Source organism: Symsagittifera roscoffensis, chromosome 8, assembly GCF_963678635.1.
Source record: "Symsagittifera roscoffensis chromosome 8, txSymRosc1.1, whole genome shotgun sequence".
Taxonomy (NCBI): domain Eukaryota; kingdom Metazoa; phylum Xenacoelomorpha; order Acoela; family Convolutidae; genus Symsagittifera; species Symsagittifera roscoffensis.
The window spans coordinates 29,196,814-29,213,079 of NC_087069.1; the positions used below are offsets into that span (position 1 = coordinate 29,196,814).

At 40.1% G+C, this 16,266-nt stretch overlaps 2 protein-coding genes across 3 annotated transcripts in view; one reads left to right on the forward strand and one right to left on the reverse strand.

Moving 5' to 3' along the window:
* The window catches only part of LOC134852881 (putative pre-mRNA-splicing factor ATP-dependent RNA helicase PRP1), a 53,991-nt gene that overhangs the window by 23,233 nt on the left and 14,492 nt on the right, over nucleotides 1–16,266 (forward strand). The gene's annotated exons all lie outside the window — the stretch shown is intronic.
* Nucleotides 6,233–15,606, reverse strand: LOC134852961 (uncharacterized). The gene is made up of 6 exons (XM_063868853.1): nucleotides 15,441–15,606; nucleotides 15,007–15,187; nucleotides 7,641–7,933; nucleotides 7,218–7,529; nucleotides 6,507–6,736; nucleotides 6,233–6,325 (listed from the first exon to the last, which is right to left on the reverse strand). Exons 1-6 carry the CDS (start codon nucleotides 15,453–15,455, stop codon nucleotides 6,307–6,309), a joined length of 1,050 nt encoding a protein of 349 aa, XP_063724923.1. The 5' UTR covers nucleotides 15,456–15,606; the 3' UTR covers nucleotides 6,233–6,306.

Below are 16,266 nucleotides of genomic sequence, written 5' to 3' on the forward strand. Positions count from 1 at the left end.
AGCTGTTGAGTCCCCCGGGCCACTCATTGTGTTTGATGCTCCATTTTTCATGATTGTTTTAGCAGCCGTTGGTGCTATGCTTACCGCATCCCGGTTTAAAGGCAACGGTGTCGATTGCCGTTTGTTCCTTTGTGGTTCCACAAAGTCAACTCTGGTGCCTTGCGTGCGATCCGCTGCCGGTCTTTCTTGTGAGGTAGAATTTCTCAAGATTGCATCCAATTTCGCCTGTATTGCTCACGAACTTTCGGCCTGATTCCTGTTCATTATTTCCATTCTCTTTTCCAGGCTACCTAATTGGCTGTTGACATCATCATATCGGTTTTTCAACTGTTGCATATCTTTTTTGATGTTCTTATCTCGTTCTTCATTGGTGGCATCTACCTTGTCCGACATCTGCTGGAGTCTCTCGTCTGTCGCCTTAGCCAGGTTAAAATAACTATCCAGATACTCGTGTTTGTTGTATTTTAACTCTTTCCTTATTAAGTCTCTATCTTCCTCACTGTACTTTAGTTTTTTGTCGATCTGATTTAGTTTTGTCATCAGGTCGCCAAGCTCAAGAGTAGCTGTTTCATGATCAGCCGTTGTCTTGTTTTCGGCTGTCGCTTCCGTTCTGGCTTGTTCTTCCTTTAGGTCAGCTTCTGTCGTCTTCGCGCTCACTGTCCCAAATGTTCGTGCTCTTTCAGTTCGGCCGTGTTGTCCTTCTTTTTTGATTCTTCGGCCGTGTTGTCCTTCGATTTCATTCCGACCATCATCGCCAACTTTTCTGTAAAAGATGTTTTCTTTACTTGAGAGTCGTCTTTCACCGTTTCTCGGGTATTGCTTGTTGTGTCTTCCAACGCGTCTATCGGCGAAAACTCCACGGTTTTTGGATTTTGATCTTCCATATGGGGCATCGGTGTGGATTCCGTTGTCTTCTTCTCCACTTCATCTACGCTATGGTCTGGTGTCTCTAGATCGATTTCAATTGTGGGCTCCACCTGTTTATCTTTAGTACCTTCTCGCGTCTTGTTCTCGGTACTACTCCTCGTGCTGACCATGCTAACTGAAAAGTTATCTTTTGTTTTGCTTGGGCCCATTGATGTCGTTCCGCGCAGCGACGAGTTATATTTCGTGTTTGATCAACTTGACCTTTTTTCTAGTACCGGTACCCTACTCCGTCTCATTATTTCTATTTACAATTGCTCTTATTTACAATATTATTATATACACAATTCTAGTCTAAGAATAAAATCTTCTGTTATTAAAATTTTCTGTTAGAATAAAATTATTAAAAGGAAATATACAACGTGATAAAAACCTTGTTCCAGTTCTCTTTCAAAACTTTTCGAGAAACTTTCTTTATTTGTGGTCTCAACCGTACCTGGTTCCGACTAGTCTTGTTCTGTCTTAATTCTGTCTTAAAACACTTATTGTAATTTTACTTCAATTTTTTTACCGTCCCAAGACTTCCAATTACCGTCCCTACTCTTCTTTGTACCGTCCCGGGCTTCTTTCTACTGTCCCAAGAGTGTTCGGTACTGTCCCAGTACTTTCCGTCAGTGTCCCAAGACCCTTGTCCCAAGACCACTGTCCCAAGACCCTTGTCCCAAGACCACTGTCCCAAGACCACTGTCCCAAGACTACTGTCCCAAGACCACTGTCCCAAGACCACTGTCCCAAGACCACTGTCCCAAGACCACTGTCCCAAGACCACTGTCCCAAGACCCCTGTCCCAAGACCACTGTCCCAAGACCACTGTCCCAAGACCACTGTCCCAAGACCACTGTCCCAAGACCACTGTCCCAAGACCACTGTCCCAAGACCACTGTCCCAAGACCACTGTCCCAAGACCACTGTCCCAAGACCACTGTCCCAAGACCGTACTGTCCCAAGACCACTGTCCCAAGACCACTGTCCCAAGACCACTGTCCCAAGACCACTGTCCTAAGACCACTGTCCCAAGACCACTGTCCCAAGACCGTACTGTCCCAAGACTGTATCAAGACTGTTCTGGTCCAACACTGTCCCAGGACTGCACTGTCCCAAGACTGTCCCCAGACTGCTCTGTCCCAAGACTTCTTTGGCACTGTCCCAAGACTGTTGACAAGTTTCTGAGCGGTGGGACCTCTTTCTTCTTCGTTATGGGGACTTCTTGATTCACTGTACCTTGTACCACCACTTAAGCTCTAGTAAAATTTTCCCAAAAACCCTCTCTTAAAAGCCAAATGCTGACCCCCCTTTTTCTTATTTCTTTTTAGTTCCCTTTATTTCAGTGTTCCAAACAACTTGAAACCAAAACATGTGCGCAGGTATCTTGTGATCACCTGTTCGTGTAAAAACTAAGCACAAATCCTCAAAACGCAACAAAAAATCCAAGCTAGAAAAAGTAATAAAAACAGAAAGAAGAACCCACCTAAAATTCAAAGGTGACCAATGTCTACCTTTTGTCGAAAAAAAAAGTCTGGTACTTAATTGCCACGCATTTTCCTCCCCCCAACTAATAATCTTATTGGGTATCACCAGAATTGTCTATGTCCGTCCCCCCTACCAATCCGACCAGGGTACCTTCCTTAACTCGAGTTTAAAATTCGATATCCACCTATTATTACCAACGCGTGTTAATGACTAATGTAACTAAATCAACGATGTCGACTAATTAGTTACTCTAATTTCCCCCCTTTTTACAATTTACAACCGCCAACCTCTAACCTAACCAGCCCCCCTTCTAACCTCCCCCCTTTTTAGCCCCCCTTCTTAAGCCTAAAAATTACCTTAAGCGCCGGGTGCTAAACCTCTCAAGAGAAAACCGTAGACCTGTTTCCAGGCCTGCTTAAGTAAAAACGTTCCTCAAAACCGGGGGATTTCGCTTATCCAATTTTACACTTATCTCCTATGAAGTAATGTGGATTTTAACGATACCCGTTCTGCCCAACTTGATAATTCTCTAGAACTGCCCAAATCCTTCTTTGCTACTTTCCCACTCGACTGGCCACCTCTTCCAGTCCAGTCTCCTATTGGTTCAGCTCAAGTGCTCCTGAACCACTTTCCCACTCGGCTGGTCACCTGTTCCAGTCAAGTCTCCTATTGGTTCAGCTCAAGTGCTCCTGAACCACTTTCCCACTCGGCTGGTCAGCTCTTCCAGTCAAGTCTCCTATTGGTCCAGCTAAGTTCCAAGCTATCTGAAAACCCTTGACAACGCCCCACACTCGGGCACTTTATTAAGGTTACTGAGTTAAGTTGCTAGGTTGATCGAAACGATCGAACTTGTAAAACAGTATGGGTATACTATTTATTTAATATAAAGGTTTGATCCAACTGATTTGGTGTCAAAGTCACTGTCTTTTTTCGTTTTATGGTTTTTGTTCCTTTTTCTATTCTTTTTTGGTTTTTTGTTTTGCTTTTTGTCTTTTTGCTCGTGTTTTTGTCCCCCTAGTTGCCCCCCTTTACTCGGTTAGCTAAGCCTCGTTCGGAGAGCGTACCAGGAAGTTTTCTCGAGTTTTCTTAAAAAGCTATCACGGTACAACCGGAAGGTTTGCACGTTCCTGTCGAACCGTACCGCCGGTACTCTAGAATGGGCATGTAGCCCGAAGCTGTCTCAAGTGGGTTCGACTCCGTAGTCTTGATGTCGTAAACACCCAGGAGCGCCATAAAAACACTATGTAACATTCATCTACTGCAGTCACACATGAGGCTTAAGAAAAATAGGCCCTATAACCATTGGCTCAAGAGTCAGGGACACTATCTCTTGTGTTTTTCCACCTCAAACCAGTCGGAGCCAATTCCTTTCGCTTGTGACATGAGACTACGACCCGTTACCGCTTAAAGGCTACTACCAAGATATCCCCCCCACTCTAGAAATAATAGCGTCCCCATACTTAGGTCTCTAGATACCCAAAATACATGAACGCCGTTAAAAACCGGGTCGGAACAATCCGTTAAGTTACTTTTTATTAGACAGTGGAACTTTGATCCATTTCAGATGGATCAACCTAAAACTCGCCTTACCTCAACATAACAATTATAAAACACACTCTAGAAATTTAAATTGGTACTCACATTGTAGCACGCTCAAGAATTGGGAGTAATTAAGTCGGTAAGCAACTCAAGAATTAAATAATGTAACTAAATATGTTTAATGTTTGTCAGTTTCAACAACAGGAACAAGTTTGTACTCTAGAATGTAGTTTTATGTGAACCATTGGGACACTCAAGCTGTCCACCTTTCCACCGAAGGTTCACTCTGGTCCAGTTCGAATAGTTGACCAGTTGGATAATTGTCCAGTTCTCAGGAACACTCTGTCTTCTATTTCAAATAGGACAGCTCTACTCTAGATTATTATTGTGACGGAAATTGCGAATAGCAATTTCCTACTGATTTTTCTTGCAACTTTCCCGCGATTGTCACTCGATTTTTCTGACTTCTCTTTTTTGACTTTCAGTTATCGCGAGAAAATCGTGCATGACAGGCTCCATTCGAAATTTTGAAAAATTAAATTTCACTCCAAAATCAAGTGTTTTTTGCTTTTCTCAAGGTCAAACTTCCAAATATGACCGACTGGCACATAGTGGAAGACTTTCCTGAGTTTTGTGAGCGTGGGGCAGTGGAAGGGTGAGGGTGCATTTGAGGGAGCGTGGTTGTAGCTAGGGTTGGGGGATTGCATTCATGCTTGTCGTTAGCTGAATGAAATTGGGAGGTGCAGCGATGGCAACTGAAATCGTCATAGTGATCACTGCTGCGGGCTAGGCCGTTGTATTTTACATGCATGTAGCCTGGGCATGTGAAGCACCAAACACCTACGCCACGCAGGCTGTATTTACAAATAAGGCAGTGTGTTTGAGTAGCCATTTTAGGAAGGACGGCGATGTCAAGTTAGCGAGAGAATTTATAGATTAAATTTGAAAGAAAGTTTGTAAATAAATCATTACCGTAGAACGAGAAATGGATACCATCACTGCAGAACATTTTAGGGGTTAGATTTAGGTTCAGATTGGGTGAAACAATAAGTGTATGGGGGTGTACAAATCTATTTATCAAATTAAACAGCACATGATTTTGAATATAAGTTTTGCGGTTTTACTTCGGAATTATTACAGTTCTGAATCGTTTTGGGGATGATCAGTGTCTTGGGCTGAAACTGGTTAGTGACAAGGTTAACCAAGTTTTTCCACTGCTTCTAATTCTTTTGGATACAGCCTGTTGTCATTGTATCCAGCAACTATTGTTACTGAATTTAGGAGCTTTGGTCTGTATTGCGAAACTGTTTTAAACAAATCACGAAGCGCTGCGCCGCGGTAGAAATGAATTGTTGTTTTTACTAGAGCTGGTTTGATATATTTGGTCCTTGAAGTCCCAATAATTAGTTTCTGTGAGAACACAGGGATGCGTCTTGCCTGGAATCGCGGCATCAACCGGAAACACAGACAACTGGGGCGAGAAAGGAAGCTCTTTGGGGTGATTTATGAATACTTTTCACTTAGGGTTTAAAATTGCCGAGGGAAATGCGATAAAAAAGAAAAGAAAGGAGTGGTACAACCTGACGTCGATTTGGAGGTCGATTCACCAGCTCACTCCTTCTTGCGTCCAGTTACGCCAGGGAAAGTTCAATCGCCAACGGCTGGGACGTCGAGATTTGGTAAGATAACGAGAAGAGGAAAGTCCAGCGCGCTTATGATATGAAAACACACAAGCAGTAAATTTGAACAAAGAAAGACTATTTGATACGTTTATCACAACAATTAGGCTAAGATTCCAGCATAGATTGTACATTGTCAATATTTCTCTATACCTTATACTGATGGTTAATTCACCGTTTCTCATCATCGTAAGTGGTGCGAAGCTGAGCTTTGCCGCTGTGTATTTTATTGTAGAGGTAGTTCTTTTCATTTTTTGGGCTTAATTTTTTTCTGTTCCTGTCTGCTAGCTTGCACTGCTATTTCATGCTTCTTATTGCAAAAATGCCACCAGCTTAAACGCTAGCTTAATTGAATATTTTTGATATTTAATTAAAGTGTCATTTTTTGTATACCAATTTATCTTCTAGCTCTAAAGTTAGGATAACAAATGTTGGCTCTTTTTCCTTTCCCACCCCCACCTCACACAAACATGAATTTTATAGTCTAACGAGTGGTTTTACAAGGTTCATTATGAAGACCAAATATGTTTGTTATGGCTTAATCAGTCTGTATGTCAATTTTCATGACAATTGGACAAAGTGAACAGTAATTTCAAATTGAAAAATTTGCAGGTGGGGAAAAAAAGCAAAGAGTCCAAATGTTTTACTGCGAGTTCATGTAGCCGCTGGCAATTGACAGCTTCTGAAAGTTACCTTATCCGAGCTCCTCATCTCTGAAAACAATTAATTACTGGTATATTTTGTTTGGAAACTTCTCTACTTTCTTCAGTAAATCAAAAGGTCAGAAATTCTCATGGTAAACGAAGTATCTACATCATTTCACCCAGTCAAAAAACCCTTCAAATTTCATAAATTAGAGATAATTGAAAAAATTAGTTGAAAAGTGCCATGTACTTTTTGTTTGGTGCGATGGATCTGTGCGGTACTCCATTAGAATATGGTTGACTGAAGTAATCAAGATTCTTTGACTGAGTGACAAGTTTCTGCATCCAATATGTTTGGCCTGCAATGTTTTCTTCAAGTACAAAACCTTCTTCTGTGTTCGGGTCGTGCTTTGCTCTTAAAGCGCTCATTTGGTCAAGATGGTTGATAGTTGACATATGGTAGAAGTTCTGTTGAATGATCTGAAATACAAAAGATGCTTGGCCTGTTTATTATCATACGTCATAAAAATGTTTATTTTTTGGTAGATTTTTCTGAATTATATGAAAATGTTAATTGCAACTGTTGGTGTATTTTAAATGTTAATGGCTGTGGCTGTGCGGTGAAAACTGCCGCAGCAAAACTATGACATAGCGATCCAATGAAGGGGCAAGGACCATCATGTGGAAACAACTACTACTACTAAACGTTTTCGCACATTTTGTGCATCATCAGCATTAACATTTTTCACAAAATGATTAAAGAGCTCTAAAAAGTGACAAACATGTTTACAAACTGCTTTAAAATTTCTGGCCAATCCAAATTATACAACTCTAATTAATGTAATTACATAATAATATACGTAATCTTTAACATTTTCCTGTAAAGCTCAAAGTTTTTTTTGTTTTTTAATAGTTATATTTTTTTGATGAGGAAGCATAGATATTGCATTATTGAATTTACGTGATCCTTCAAGACGGCTTCCTGGATTAAATGTTGCTGCTCTGCCAAGTTCACAACCTCTTCTCTTAGTTCATGAAGCTGTAAATCGTCTACATCTCGTGCCATTGTGTAGTTATGCTTCCTCATCATAGCTATCTCTCGTTTCAACTCGAAAAGGTCTTGCTTCATTTTTCGCAGATTAGTTCCCTGCTTCTGTATGGATGCAACTAGTTTGTTCTCCAAGTTTTCCATTCGTTCTACTATTTGAGAGGTATCTTTTAGATTGGTAGCTGATAGTTTTGTAGTCGTGGTTTTTCGATCCGCTGGAGATTCCTGGATAAATACAAAATCTCAAATACAAATAAAATACTTACAAAAATTTGAATTTGAAATGGTTTTTCAGTACTACCTCCAATTTTCGTGGAAGTTAAACATGTGACCTACTTGAGTGTGAACTTCAACGTCTACATTGTTCTTCCGTCTCACTGGCACGTTCGGTTCGTTTTTATCATTGGCCTCCTGATTTGTATCTTGTTCAGTTTTGTTATGCTCTGGGTTGTTCGTTCTGGGAATGCTTTCTGCCGGGTTATGCGTTTGATTTGAATCAACGTGTTCAGCAACTTCACTATCAGGCTCTGGTGAACTGGCAAGGGAAAGCAATTTCTTTCTGTCCTGTGGATTCTTTAGCAAATGCTCTTTTGGGTCAATAAACAGTTTATTGGCAGAGTTGTGGCGAACTGAAACGTAATGGCCATTTATTCAAATTTAATACTATTACATTTCATACATTTTATATCAGGTTTACATACATTTTATATGATACGAAAAACGGGCACTCCTGAAAGAATGTGTCTTGGGTTGCAATTAGACAAGCTTAAATTCGAGAACCTGGACTACTGCGATGCTGAACAAGCTTTCAACATACTTCACAGAACTCTACTTGATCTATTAGATGCTTATTGTCCCAAGAAAAAAGTGCGACTTTCTGGCAAAGACCCCAGTTTCATGACAGCTAAACCCAAGTGCCTCTTGAATAAAAAATACAAGTTGAAAAAAAAGGGAAGGAACATCGACTCAATAGAACTGGTAGTTAAAGACGAAATCAAGAATAACCTGACTGGTAATAAACGAATGGGTAGAAAAGATATGGGTCAAAGTAGTAAGGATGACCCTGATTCACTGAATGACTACTTTGCCGAAATTTGTACAGCCACAATTTATAGAGAACCTATCGTGAGTGACAAAACACAAAAAGAAACACCTTATTTCAACTTGAATCAAATATATGAAGGCCTCAAAAGAATCCGGAAAACAGCATGTGGACCCAATGAAATACTTTTTTTGGGTATGGAGCGAAAACGCACATTCCCTAGCAGAACCGGTCATGAAAATTTTCAACAGATCTCTAGAAACAAATATAGTTCCCAGTCTGATGAAACGATCTAGAATTTTCCCTATCCCCAAAGGCAAAAAACCATCAGAAGCTTCCGACTACCGCCCAGTCTCCATCACTCCAGTTGTTTCCCGGTTTTTCGAGAGAATGATAATGAATTGCTTCGTATCAGAACAGTACAACTACTATCTGCCCAGAAACCAACATGGTTTTAGAAAACATGCGTCGACGACAACAGCAATGATTTCGTTACAACAACAAACAGCGACTTTTCAGAAGACCAAAGCCGACTCCGTGAGAATTTTGTCTGTTGACCTCAGTAAAGCATTTGACAGGGTCCAACACCACATTGTCATAGAAAAATTGAGCCAAGTCACCCCAGAAATAAACCCTTTTATCATAAATTGGGTTGCTAGCTTTCTAAAAAACAGATTAGTTTTTACCGAATGCAACCGAAAATCTCGAACCGCAATCATAAGTCAAGGTGTCCCACAAGGCACATTTTTAGGGCCGATCTTGTTTAATATCGCTACGTCAGAATTAGATATGGAACCAGTAAATACGGCTGAAATGATAAAGTTTGCTGATGACTCCTACACTATCAAACCAGTTTATGGATCGCAAGATGATTCTAGAAACGCGATGCAGCATATCAAACAATGGTGTTCAGATAACGATTTTCTCGTCAACGATAAGAAGTCAAAAGTTATGACAATACACAGCTCGCCCTCTCAATGTTCACCCCCAGTCTTGAGTAACGTTGAAGATGTCGAAGAAATGAAAATAATTGGAGTTACATTCGATTATAAACTCACATTCCAGCCACATATCAACAATTTGTGTAAAAAGTTATCAAGTTCATGTTATCTTCTGTCAAGACTCAAAAGTTATGGAATGAAACTATCAGAATTGGAACATATTTACGAGTATCTAATAGAGAGCCAAATAACTTATGCCTTACCAGTTTGGGCTTGCGCAAACATAACTACGCTAAAATCCATTGACCGTGTTCAAGAAAAGGCAATAAAACTTGGTATCATTAGAAAATTTAATCCTATCGACTCACTAATTGAAAGAATGGATTCCAGCCTACTTCAACAAGCAGGAAAAAACAACTTCCATATTTTACACCATCTCGTGCCTCAACGTGAAGACTATTCCACAAGCCGCCTGAACGGCACATGCACAATATCAGAAACTAGAAAAACACATGAACTTTTTCCCCCAGCGCGCCACTAGATGCAACCTTTACAAACTTTAATTTTGTTAAGTGTCATGTATTCATAAGTTATATGTGTTTATAACTTAATTAACATTTCTTCTTCTTCTTTATAATTGACTTGAAGGTCTGTTTATCCCTGGTTATGCATTCCTGGTTATGTTTACCTTTATGCTTACCATTTGACGTAAAGGTCAATCGCAGTAAATCTCACTTAAAGCGAGAGAATCATGAAGAGAGGGAACTGGGAATACTACAGCTACTGCAAATGCGGCTACAAAGAAATGGTTGAGGACATGTCAAATCTTTTCCAGCCCTATTGCTACAGCGATATTGATGTCAACACATGACTTCGGTACAAATGGGTGTCTGAAATGATTGACAGGTACACTCCTATAAGAGCCAAACAACCACAAAGCCATCCACCGTGATTACCAATGAAACTTCTAAACATCTAAATCGACTAAAGAGACAGAGAGAAGAAAAGTTGCAAAGAAAGGACTCCTAGTATAAGGAAAGCTAACTCTTCTTCTGGAAGTTTGCAAAACAATGCAGACGAAAGACGATGATAGTAATAAAAGAACCTTGTTCGCCACGCAGAGCAAGCAAAGATGTTCAAGTAATTGAAAAGCATAGAGAGGGACAGCTGATCTCCTGTAATAAAGTCTGAAGCTACCAATAGTGAAGCAAGATCGGACGAAGAAAAATCGGAGCTCTTCAGCGCTGACTTTGCATCTGTAGTAACTGACGACGATTACATCTTCTTTGGACCTCCTTGTGGGCAGCTTTTTGGCTATGTGGAAATTAAATAAAAACAAGTGTAAGCAGTCGCACCGGAATTGCAAAACGTAGACCCAAGCAAAAGCTGAGGAAACGATGCAATACCACGAATTCTGCAGAAAAAAAATTTCTGATACTATATCATCGTCGCAAAAAAAATCTTATCAAAATTATACAGCGTCTATGGAAATTTCCGTCAGAGTGCGATATGGGCAATGTGTTTTCAATATTTAAGGATGATAGCAAAGAAGTTTTCAATTACCGAGTACTTATACCGTTAACATAATTTCCAAAATCATTTTTCGAGCGATTGTAAAAGCCTGTGCATCCCTGTTAATCGATATCCAATACGGGTTCCAACGAAGAAGACTACGGGTTCAACTACTTCAGTTTCCTGACAGATACAACCGCCGTCATAGACTTCGTGAGGAGTATTGGGTTTTACCCCCGGTCAGTTTGCAGACGACTTGACAATTGGCGCGGCAGCAGACACTCCCGACGAAGCGGCAGCCGACAAACAGATAGCACTGAACGTCATCACCGAATGGGCAGCAGAACACCATGTGATGATTTCAGTCGAGAAGACAGAAGCAGTTTTTGTCTCGCTCGATCCTCGCGAAACAGCTGGCAAAGCCCAGCCACCGATAATTCTGCTAGAAAGGAACATAGACTACAAGAAAGAAGTGACGATACTGGGAGTCCGCATCGACTCACAGCTGAGGTTCGGCAATCACGCCCAGAAAGCCTGCAAGAAGCTCCTCAAGCGAAACCAGATACTTAGGCTCTGGCAGGCAGAGACTGGGGGATGAGTGCTACCGACCTCAAAAGACTCTACAGAGCCTATGTCAGACCCGGCGGTTTATACGCAGCGGAAGTGTGGGGTGCGTTCACAGCAGACTCCCACATAGCTCATCTGGAGACCTGCAACAACATGGCAGCCCGGGCCATCACAGGAGCACCGAAAGGCTCGCCAGCCGCTCAAACAAGGGCTGAGATAGCGCTCACGACCATCAGACAAGAAATCGAAGACTCTGCGAACAAACTGCTGATCAGATGCAGCCAGTTCCCAGAAGACCACCACCTACGAGCATTGAGTCACCCAGGACCATGCCAGAGACTCAAGTCCCGAGGAGAAGACAACATACGCCAGGACTGGAGATCTACTGCCCCGGGACGCCTAGCCACCATCGAAGAAGGCAGAGACCCGAGAGAGGCCCTGAACGTGGACAGGGACGACTGACGCCTAGAAGACTACCTACACCAAGTCCCGGTTCATCACTTCCATCGCAGAGCAACTGGAGGGCACCTTCGACAAAATGCAGGGCGCCATTCCTGCAAGCAACGAAACACAGACACGGGCAAGTGGATGACCCAAGCTGCCCCTACTGTAATAACGGAGAAGAAGATACAGAGCACGTACTCCTACATTGCAGCATCTGGGATGAAGAGCGGAAGGCCAACCTTGGAGAAGACCAGATACTAGAGCTCTTACAGACAGATACAACCGCCGTCATGGATTTCTTGAGGAGTATTGGGGTTTATCCCCCGTCAGCATTGTAGACGGCCTACAACAAACAGCAACAACACTACTTCAGTTTGTTCCAAATTTGCAAAAACATCGGAACTGTAAAATCCACTAATTTTTGTTTGTTTTCTCGAAAGCCTTCGACAAAGTCAAACCTTAGCCCCTACCAAAAGGATTACAACTCAAGATATCAAAACGAATATTCGAGCTTGCCCGGGACTACGTCAACGGGAGAATGCAGGGGGTATAAATAAATGAAGTGATATTTGATTCTCTGACGATCACAGAGGTCCCTCAAGGATGTGTCCTCGGACACTTGTTGTTGATCTACAATAATGATCTGCCAAATTTTGTCTCTTCATCGATTGCCCTGCTATCCGCGGATGACCTGAAAGTAATTTTCGAGGGTAAAGCGGAAGAACTGACAAAATTGCAAGAAGATCTGAACAGTTTATTTTGTTGGAGCAATCAAAATTAACTTGATTAATTACAAGAAATGCTCAATATCTGAGTTCGAAATTGACAAGTGCCACCAATTGAAAAAGACTTCATGCTTGATTAACCCTTGATTGAAAAGAAACCTCCAGTGAAGGATGTTTGTCTAGTCATCAGTGAAAATTTTTTTTGTAGTGACCTTGTTAAATATCGGGTTAGCCAAGCAATGAAATTCCTCTTTCTCCTGCGACGAAGCACTTGACCGATTATAACGATAGAGTCAAAATTACACTTATACAGAGCTATCTTATCAACTCTATTCTTCACACCTTCACAGTGCTGGGAACTTCGGCGATCTGATTATCATATCGTCGAATCTTTTCACAAGAGAGCAATCAAATGGTTATGCAGAAACTTTAGCTAATTTATTTCAGTCTCAAAGACTTGGTAATGTATAGTAAAATTTTGAATAGAAAAATTGACTGGTACAGGACGGGGCACAGAGTCAATGTCATCCAGAGAGTAATGGAATTTTTCGATGAACAGCACTGGAAGAAAAAAATGATCGAGTATATGCGGAGCTACTTCGAAAAGAACATGAATCAATAGAACTTTTGCTCATGGATTTTTGTTTTTATCTACATTTGTGAAAACTGTCGAGCAAATCCTAGAACTTAATAGCTGGAAAAACATCCCAGAGGCATAATCAGGAAGTAAAAAAATAATAATATGGTTATATAAGAATAAGAGGAAAACGTTGTTGATCAACGTTGAATTAGTTAGGAGTACTTTCGAGCTACTGCTCATCAGCATCTTAAAACACACAAAAATTGGGCTTGAAAAGCCCCAATTTCACCAAATCATAATAAAGATAACATAATATTACTGTGATTGAAAGAAAAGTTAATGGACAGGATTTTACTAAAACAGGATTTTATGAACCCGGGCCTGACACGACTTTTATTTTGGTTATTTTAACCTCAACCGATTCACCAGATATAATTTCCGAAAAAAATCATCGTTTGTCGTATACCTTAGCAACAATACTGCCTAATCTATTCGTGTTTTCAGTCCATTAATCCCATCAAGCTTTCTTGCAACCTCGGGTTGACTCCCAGAGGCGAAAAGGAATCTTAGTGTGCCTTAGTGTTTTTACCTAACATTGAGAAGTGCTCACTCGATTCAGAACCGAAAGTTCGAGAAGATTTTTCTTTGGAATATGTCCTTACAGTAGCTGTACATAGAACGAGCATAACTTAATCTTAATTTTGCATCAAGTTTTAATGCGGTAGAAAAAAAAGAGAATGCAAGAAAAATACAACCCTGTGCGGTAGCTGTTCCGTTTGGTATCACCAGCACGCTACTGAAGTTCCTCAAACGCTGATGACTCTCGCAAACGTTGAGGAAAATTTGGAGAACTCAGAAGTCAATTTGTGTATTGCATTTATTGGAAGCTGTATTTATTATGCAAGCTTTGAAAATTTGATTTTCTTCAAATCGTTCTTATCATTTTTTAAATAATGAATTTAATCATAGAAGGAATGATTGCTCCCTAGGTTTGCAAATCAGTTTTAAAAAGGACATCTTAAAATGATTTGCAAACTAAGGGAGCAATCCTTTTATCTCTGATTAAATTCCTTATGAAAATAACAATAATAATACTAATATGAAGATTTTATCTCATATCAAAGTAAACTGTGGCTTCCTGAAAGCTTTGTAAAGCTTGCATATTAAATACAGGTACCAGTAACTGCAATACACACTTGGATTTCTGAGTTCTCTTAATTTTCTTCAACGTATGCTACAGCCATGATCGGTTGCGGATTTTCAGTAGTGTGCTGATAATACTAAAGAGAAACGCTATCGCACAGGGTTGTATTTGGCTTGCATTCTTTCTATTATTCTACCGCATCAAAAATTATTGCAAAGTTAAGATTCAGTTATGTTGTTCTATGTAAAGCTGCTTTAACGACATACTCTCGAAATCTTCTCGAATCTTCGCTTCTCTATTCAAAGAGCACTTCTCAATGTGACGTGAAAACACTTAAGCGCACTAAGATTTCTTTTTGGTTACTGAAGTCAGTAATAATTTTTCCAGGCTCTTTTGTCTCTATGATCCCTTGACGCAGAAAAACGCAATTTTAAACAAAACGCAAATTTTAAACAAAACGCAAATTTTAAACGCAAATTTAAGCATTTTTTTTATTATCGTGGTTGATCGGTTTTTTTTATTATCGTGGTTGATGGGTTTTGCACAGAAAGCGGCCATCTTGTTTGCTTTTAGTTTTTTTTACATACTATCTAGTGTTTCTTTCTTTGTGTTAAAACTGTTTTTTTTTTCATTGAAAATTCCAAAGTTGAAATGCCACTTCAGACTTTTCGCATTGTGAAATTTCTCTATGTTGTTCAACTACTGGCTGAAGATAGTGGTGTCAGAAGTCTTGTTTGCATAAGGTACCTGCAGGAACTGGTAGCGTTACATCATCTTCGTTATGCTTGCTGGTGTCATCTTTGGGGTTAAAAGTAGTTGAAACTGGGTTAGCGTCCTCAAAGATGCTGGACACGCTGTGCGTTCTCTGGAAGTAGCGAGGAGTCTGTGGCTCATTCTTCGAACTGCCCGATTCTCCCGAAAATATATTCTAAAAATAAATGATGGATTAGGCTGAAAAAAATGCGGTGGTTTCTTCTCTACAAGAAAATATCTAATGTACATTGCTGCTATCTAGAAAAGGCTAGTTTCGCTTGCTGGATTGCAGAAAATTGCCTCGTTCGCTTAAACTGATAGTAACTTTTTATATAAGCCAAGCGAAGAATTACTTGTTGGTATCTTATTCTGAAAAGTTACATGCTCGAAGTTGAATCATTCCGTGTTTAAAAAATTTTAAAACTAACCTTGAACCATTTCATTTTCAGGTCGAAAATAATTCAATTTTTGAAATAGTAGAAGATTCAATGCTGGTAACTTTTTTATGGAGTGTAGGCACTTGTCACTGGATAACCAACAGAGACATTTTCTTCTTCTGAGTAAATATTAATTGTACGATGTTATGGCAGCTATGGTTTATTACATGGTGTGCTGATGTAGTGAAAATATAATAATTCCACTACCAAGAACACATGTTGCATATTTCTGGCTCCGTCTTTCCCGTTTTTTATAAGTCAGAATTTTAGTAAGTACAATTGTTGTAATCAATTGTTCTGAGTCGAGTAACCGGCGCTTAACTAAGAACCGAAACAGTTGAAAGGTATGCTTTTAGGAATTGTCAACTAGCCCTGGTATACGAAATTGATAGCCTTTAATTGTTTTTTGTTCTGACTTTCGAGGAAAAGGCCGGAACTTTTGTGCTCGGGTGATTTTTTTGCCAGACAACGTTCGACTTTTTAACTAGCAATTTGAGAATTTCAAATTGTTTTAAAATGTATTCCATAGGCATCAAATGGTAGTCGGAACATTCAGTGCTTAGCTCTGATACAAGCAGTCTTGTTAAATTATGCGGATGAATGGTACTTTTTTTTGTTTTTGAATGGATCAGGGTACAAAAACTTGGCCGAATACTAATTTGTGTGGAAGCGTCAGGCATTTTCACGGGGAATATTTCCAGCCCCCAAAAAAGTTAGTATATTTTTATTGGTGCCAATCTTATTGCTCGCCTGTATGAAAAACTGATTGTATTAGAAGGCGGCCATATCGATATATCTACGCTTGCGATAAGCAAGC

Coding starts and splice junctions, on each gene's coding strand:
- LOC134852961 (XM_063868853.1), bottom strand. Junction 7,934..15,006: donor AACGCTACCAGTTCCTGCAG/GTACCTTATGCA, acceptor ATTACGTTTCAG/TTCGCCACAACTCTGCCAAT. Junction 6,737..7,217: donor AAGCCGTCTTGAAGGATCAC/GTAAATTCAATA, acceptor TTTGTATTTCAG/ATCATTCAACAGAACTTCTA.